Source organism: Xenopus laevis, chromosome 1L (assembly GCF_017654675.1).
Source record: "Xenopus laevis strain J_2021 chromosome 1L, Xenopus_laevis_v10.1, whole genome shotgun sequence".
In the NCBI taxonomy this organism is placed as follows: Eukaryota; Metazoa; Chordata; class Amphibia; order Anura; family Pipidae; genus Xenopus; species Xenopus laevis.
The window spans coordinates 177130004-177137872 of NC_054371.1; the positions used below are offsets into that span (position 1 = coordinate 177130004).

The 7869-nt window shown below is 40.3% G+C and overlaps 1 protein-coding gene across 1 annotated transcript; it reads left to right on the plus strand.

The window, feature by feature from the left end:
• The first annotated feature begins 3386 nt into the window (after positions 1–3386).
• On the plus strand, positions 3387–7470 carry pheta1.L (PH domain containing endocytic trafficking adaptor 1 L homeolog). The gene is made up of 3 exons (XM_018263471.2): positions 3387–3714; positions 4474–4561; positions 5737–7470. The coding sequence occupies exon 3, from the start codon at positions 5757–5759 to the stop codon at positions 6570–6572; it is 816 nt and encodes a 271-aa protein (XP_018118960.1). The 5' UTR covers positions 3387–3714; positions 4474–4561; positions 5737–5756; the 3' UTR covers positions 6573–7470.
• Positions 7471–7869: the final 399 nt, after the last annotated feature.

Here is a 7869-nt window from a genome sequence, read left to right on the forward strand (position 1 = left end):
GTTGCTAGGTGGCATCCTCCTGAAGAACAAAGAGGAGTTTGCAGGAATCTATGATCTGCAAACTCTATTTGTTTTAGGGAATAAGGATAGCCACCTAGCAACAGCGCCCATCCCACCCACTCAAGTTGACTGGTGATTTAGTTTTACTTGTGTTAAATTGATAAACAGAAAATAAACAAAGATTTTCTTTTCTCTACAGGATTCAACAAGCCAGCTAAGGTGGACAATAACTCATCTACTAAAGATACAAAGTAGAAGATATTTCAGTCAAACAAGATACACACTGAAATGTTATTTCATTTGAATTACAAAGTATCTCATACCAAATGTCACTAAGGAATGTAATTTGTTACAATTACAAATATCTTACAAAAAAGTTTCTTTATTATCTCTTCCTCTCAAGGTAGAGTCCTGCGCGGGTCCATTTTTTGGGACCCGCAACCCGCAAACCCGCAGAACCGCCGACCCGCGGGTATACCCGCACCTTGAACTTCAACGAAAAACCCGCATGGTACTTCAGGTTTTTGCGGGTAACCCGCGGGTACCCCGCGGGTACCCGACCCGCTGCAGGACTCTATCTCAAGGAATAAAGAGTTACACTGTTTATTTCAAAAATGTGTTTTTTTCACTCTTATTTGAAAACAGGTATACTTAAGGATAGTCATCACCAGTCTTCCGAAAAATTCTGACAGGAACAAGATCTCGCGAGAGTTAAGAGATCCTGTTCCTGTAACTTCTTCCCGCTCTTTTCAGAGCATCAGAAGTTTTCCAGCGATCAATTCGGGAGGCTGCCGCCTAACCCAACAGCTGTTGCTAGGTGACTATCCTTATTCCCTAGAACAAATAGAGTTCGCAGATCATAGATTCCTGCAAACTCCTCTTTAAAAGCCAAATGGAACAACAATAAAGGATTTCTAACATATGAAAACATCCGAGAGCAGTATGTTAATTTATCGTAAAAGCGAAATCAATTCTAGAACTTAACTACAGTTTTCCTGCAAGATTGTATATGAATTTAAGTAACTATGACAAAATGTTATGATACAATAACCTAGAGATTCTCAGTTATACCATTTTAAATCCTTTGGTCATCCCCATTTCTTCACTTCCATTTTTTCCCTATTTTTTCTGTTTGTCTTTCATCAATACCTACAGAACTGCATTGTGCTGATATGCTTGCTAACAGCTTTTAAGTGCATTACATAGCGTAAACCAGATTGCCTTTTTTTAAGAAAAAAAATGAATCTAATAACCAAATTATAAAAACACATGCTCAACCTTCCAAGGAATCTATTTACTGTATATTGATCCAGAGGGATACAAATAAATTAAGCCACATGGGGGGACGATTAATTGTATCGTGACTCCAATACTCTATGATTTTCACATTTTTTCTACAGAATCATCTGCAATTACCACCTTAAAAGGCATCATTTGGACTGTCTATGGAACAATAGAAATGTGACTATTCTCACTGTATGTCTGTTTCAGTAATCTGATGTATGCTTGTACAAGACCAATCTGCAGCTGTTTTTACCTCACATTTTTTCTTGCTTTTCTTGCCAAGCTTATACAGCTACTGTGCTGTTGTGCAGTTTTCTAGACTAACTTTTGGCTTTAGCCATCTCATCAGCTATTAAGCCTCACACTGTGACTTCTGCATCAATTTTCAGATTTAATAATTGCCTTTCTACTTTATTCATATTGTTAACTGCATGTGAAAAGTCTCAGCCACATTTACTAATATAGATCCTACACAGCATCTAGTACAGGTCATTTTTAAAAATGTAAATTATTTGATTTAAATTGAGTCTATGGGTGATAGCCTTCCTGGGAATTTAGAATTTTCTGGATAACAGGTTTCCGTGTAATGGATCCCATACCTGTAGTGGTAAGTCTAAAGCTAAAGCTTTAGTCTAAAGCTAGTCATCGTTTTATACAATGAATGGTACATGTATGGTGTCCTGTCAATCCCAGCCAATATCCATGTTCTGTGGTTCAGAATCTTCATCAACAGCATAGATACTAAATTGCAACACTGCATTACCCATACCAACTAGATCTAGACTAGGGGGATTTTTTGCGGCCTGCAAATCTGCTAGCATGCAATCTATCTGGTGTATGCACCAAGAGGTACTGTGTCAGCCTGGGTGCAGACACATAGGGGCAAATTTACTAAAGGGCAAAGTGATTACTGCTGGTGAAAATTTGTCAGCGTGACGTCGTTTCGGAACTTTGCCGATTTACTAGCGGTCGCTAGCGTAAGTTTGCTTGCGAAGATCGACTCTAGCGGTACTTCGTTCCTTAACGCCAGACGATTTTGTGCTCTTGCGAATGTACTTAACTATGCAAATTCACTAAGATACGCATTTTACAGAACGTTACCTCTTTCGCCAGACTTGCCTTGGCCAGCTAAGACCAGGTGAAGTGCACTGGAGTGCATAGATCTTCCTCAATCTCCTGTTACTTACATCATATTTTTAGTGGAAAAAGTCCCAAAAAACGCTGGCTTCTTTTCCTTTTTTCAGAGTGATAGCCTGCAAAAGTCCTACATTTTTTTTTTTTTTTGGGTAACCGGGTTCCCTCATACATTTTCTAACATATGAAACATTAATTATACACTGGGCTCATGTGTAGGGCATTATAACAACTCTATTTTCTTTATTAAGGTTCCCTGGACTTATGTATTTGCTGCAGCTTATACATCCATTCAACTTTAAATTTCCCGCCGTATGTAAATTAGCCTGAGCGAAGACCTGAATGCTAGCGCACCTTGGCTTTGATTTGTTCACATTTGTAGTAACGCTAGTAAAAATTCGCCAGCGTTTGGCGCCCTGGTGCAACATTGCATATCAGTAAAATAGCATTGTCTGAGCGAATTCGGCTTGCGAAGTGTTGCGATGGCTGGCAAATTTTCACCACTTAGTAAATTTATCCCCATATGTGGCCAAAAATCACCAGCAATTAGGAGGGGTTTCCAGTCAGATGAAAAGCAGAAAATATAACCACTAGAGGATCCTTGGTTAATCTGGAGGACATTAATGGCAATTCATTACTTTTACTCCTAAGAGCAACCTCCTGTTTATGTAAAACATGTACTAAGAGCTATATATTCCACTGGAAAGGAAGTACAGGAATACAATGTGGAAATACAGCACATCAGGTGGGATTTTCTCTAACATAATGTCCACCACACAAACAGCTTTTATTCAAAGGGTACATGGTGCAAACTATGCGAGCTAAAGTCATTGCTTTCGGAGCCACTCTCTGTTGTGTGGGAATTGTTTTCGATCATCTCCTCACAGGCAGCAGCCCTCCCAGAATCCTGTGCGTGACGCTTGACTAGAGATGAAGGAAAAGGCACGGTATCGGGAGGACACGCAGGCACATAGAGAAAGGAGGCTTAGCAGCTGCGAGTGGGAGGGGTCTCTAGGAACAAATTCATTTCCTGTTTAGGGTGGTGGAAAGAGAAAAAGTGTGCTGGACGGACAATGGGAAGCTCCACTGAGCGAGGTGGAGAGGGGAGGCGGTGGGACCGATGCTGAACAGCTGGGAGTCTTGAGATGCTGGAGCGCTGTCTGCGTGTGGGGCTTCTAGCAACTCAGTGGCACATGGAGCAGAGAGACACAGGGCTGACATTGTGCCAACATGACATATGAACCACCCCTGCCCTTCAATACAACTCAACGACAATAATAGGGGTTATGTTTTCAGGTAGGCACCATGGAACTATTCGCACCCTTTTCTCTAGAACACAAGCTGCACTGGGTTCTGTGCCTCTGGCTCAGGCCACTAACCTGGCAGCCCCTGATATCACTAAGAAGTGACAGCCCCTGGTATCGCTGACCCCACAGACACGATTCCTTGTTTTATCTACAGCACTCGCTCCAAGGAATTGGAGTGATTGAGTTATAGTTCAGCAGGAGCTGCAGTGCATTGGTTATCCAGGCACCTGGATACAAACACCACTGGCGAGCACATTACTTTATGTAACTTGTTTCTGTATAACAGCCGTGCCCTGCTCTCTGCATGGGCTTAAACACTTTTGGGGTAATGCAATAAAAAGGGCTATTTGCCCAGTCCCAGTAACCCATAGAAAACAATTGGATGTTGCTTTTCAAACAGATGATAGCTGGCTGCTGGCTGCATTCAATGACATTACCCATAGATTGAGTTTGTATGTACAGTCAGGGGCGTAACTATAGAGGAAGCAGACCCTGCGGCTGCAGGGGGGGGGGGCAGGAGATATAGGGGCCCCATGAGGACCTAATTCATATACAGAGTCAATAAATATTGTTAAAACAAGTCAACCGCTAAACATTTTGGGGGCCTGAAAAATAATTTTCTGTGGGGCCCAGTAATATCTAGTTACGCCACTATGTACAGTAGTAAATGGCAGTGTGTTATCGGAAACTACCTGATGTTTGCTAAAGCCTGACCCTTCTGCTAAATCAAACCTGTCATTTGTTCCAGGATGGAATAGTTGAATTGTCCACAGCAAAACAGGATCTGGAACCAGAATAAGCAAAAGAACAAGTGATATTAAGTATATATGTTACTGGTGAGTTTATGAGCTGTAAAATTTTGATCAGTTTTCTTTTTGTGGGGGGGGGGTGGTACATACAGGAACTTGAATGCCTAATACAAGCAAACCCATCCTTTCTGTGTTGTTTGCATTGGAGATTACATTATGTTTGGGGACAGAACTAACAGAAGGCCATTCCATGTGTCAGTAAAGTAAAGATATCTCACATTTTCTCAGGTAAAGGCTACTGCCAGAGACACTCTAAAAATCAGCCAATGCTGTGGCCTCTGCTTCCTCCTGTGTCTGCATAAAGAGGTATTTCATTGGCCTGAGTGCAGCCACGCAAAGTCGATTTTGGTGCAAAAACACATACTCTGTGCTAAAATCCACTTTGTGTGTCTGCTCCAAGGCAAAGTGTTTTGGTGCATACATAGAAGTAGCAGGAACCAGCGGATCAGCTGATTCTTGACCTGTATAAGCCGAGAATCAGCCCCGTCTGGCAGTATTTTATTATTATTATTATCATGTATTTATAAAGCACCAACATATTTTGCATCACTGTAAATAAATAGGTGTATACAGTGAACATACAGAATTAACCACAAAACTGCTTACAATCTTAAAGGAGAGGGGTTGATAACACAAGGTGTTGGAATGGGCAAATCACAAGTAAGCAAGGTGAGATATGTAGTATATATTGTATAAAGGCACTGAATGTTGCTAAAACATCAATTCAATTATGGTGACAAATGTTTCCCTAAATGCAGAATGCAAAGCAAACATGCACAGTAGAATTCAGATTATGCACAAATGGGTTTACTCAGAAAAGTGGAAATGCTGCAGCATGCTCTGTCATGTCAGAACACTTTTTTGTAGCCTGTTACTGACAGCAAGTCACATTCACTTATAGAATACTGTATTTTAAAAGGATTTTAATGGGCTAAGTACATATGCTGTAGAACCTGTTTTATCAGTTTTTTTGCTCAGTGTTACATTATTGCAATGTAATAACTCTTGAATTGCAGGGCAATTATAAATTGAAATCATTCTGATTCATTAAAACAGGGGCTTTATAAATCTGGCCACATGCGGATGAACCTGCAGACTTATTAGTCATATAGCTGTGTGGAGGGGCAGGTCATCTAGTTATTAGCCTATTATTGTTTTTATGCATTACATAATTTTGATTTCCTATTTCACCTATACTTCAGGACTCCAAGGCAGTAACAATATGAAGCTAAATGAACGGAATGTGGTGTATTATGCCACAAGCAAATCTCCAGTGGACAAGCGTGGCTACCTGTTTAAGAAGGGGGACCGCAATACTAGCTATAACAAGCGATGGTTTGTGCTGAAAGGTAACACACTCTTCTACTTTGACAATGAGGAAAGCAGAGAGCCTCTTGGAGTTATTATACTGGAAGGTTGCAGGGTGGAACTTTGCGAGTCTTCAGAGGAATTTGCTTTTGCCATCAAATTCGAGTTCACCAAGTCAAGAGCATACATTCTGGCTGCTGATAACCAGATTACTATGGAATCCTGGGTAAAATCTCTCTCCAGAGCTAACTTTGAATACATTAGACTTGTCGTAGTTGAACTTCAGCAGCAGTTAAAGGAAATGAAAACTAGTACCACCTCTTATAAAATTCAGGGGGTGACAGAAAAAGATAAGCAGTTGTCTTGTAATGCACACCAGTTTCTGTCTCAAGACCTTCATGAGAAAACAGCATGTTGTGTGCAAAAAGACCATATTGATGCAACGGGGAACCACATCCCTGTTGCTGTAGCAAATGGTTCTGTCTGCAACTGTGAGGAAAAAGACTTGAGGTGCCTACGTTCCAGTTTGAAGGGCAGTTCCCTGCCTGATTCTCTTTCTATGCAAACTCAAGTGATTCCTAAAACGGATGAAGATGATATGTGCCTTTCTACCAAAGGAGGAGCAGAGTCCCCAACATTCAGTAGTTTTGAAAAACTGCATGATTTTTTTGGAGAAGAAATTGTGGCTCTAAGGGCCAAATGGATTGAAGTGTTACAAAAACAGTTGTGACCCAAAATGTGGTAAAAAGAGTGTAAAAAAATGGCACTATTGGCTTGACATATGCATTTGATGAACATTCTTTTATCATTGGACACTATCATGTTTAAGCAAAGCAAAATGAACAAATTCAGATTCATTACAACAATTTTTTTATACTGGGAGAATGTTATGTTACACATGATTTTACTTCGTCTTAAAATATGACTTGCCCTATGTATGAGTGTCTGTCCTCATAGGGATTTCTTTTCCTTTAAACAGAGCAGCATAGCCCATTAAATGCCTTAACACTGGTACCATTGAGAGGTGGGCTGCTGCCTGTCAGCATAGTGTAAAGAAAATACTTAATTTTTCCTGGATCACAGGTCCTGGCGATACATAGGGCTCCCTTTTTGTTTTCTTAACTGTAAGTATTGTTAGACTGTCTTATGGTTCTGGCTTCAACTTTCGTGTCACTAGTTAAATAAAAGCACAGCTGGGGGGAGATTTCACTAAATTCACTCATGTCTTGCATGGTGGTAGTATTCGTGCTTCCACATTAAGCCATCACTTATGATTTGCACTGTTTATTGACATTTATCTAAAGGGGCAATAGATGAATTATTTTCACCAGAGTAGATAGGGCTATGGTACATGCAGGGTTAATAAGCTTAAACTCTGGTAGCTTTCCATTAGGTGAATGATCTGGGGGGGGGGGAGTAGTCTATTAGTACCCAGTTCACTGGGACCAAATCAGTTTTATGTGTTAGTGCAACCTGGTCAATGTCTGCATTAATTCCATCGTTCCCTTGTGGCCATATTTGCAATTGCATGTAGTACATCAGAGCTGGCTGTATAGCTATGGAATCCGTTATCCGGAAACCCGTTATCCATAAAGCTTAGAGTTATGGAAAGGCCATCTCTCATAGAATCCATTTTAAGCAAATAATTCAGTTTTTTTAAAATAATAATAAAACAGTATCTTGTACTTGATCCCAACTAAGATATAGTTAATTCTGTCAAAACATTTCTGTTGGGTTTATTTAACGTATAAATGATTTTTAGCAGACTTAAGGTATGGAGATTCAAATTACAGAAAGGCCCCTTATCCGGAATACCTCACATCCCGATCATTCTGGATAACAGGTCCCATATCTGTACCAGCATTGCTGCTTGCTCTAAAGTATGCGTATAGGCTCGGGTTTATCTGTAAATAGAGTCAAAGTGACTGAATGTTGCACTCATTTTAGCACTTTGCAAATGAGCCCCTTTTTGCATATCAGTGCAGTAAATGCTATCTTCCAAACGACTTCATTTATTTGTTAGTTGG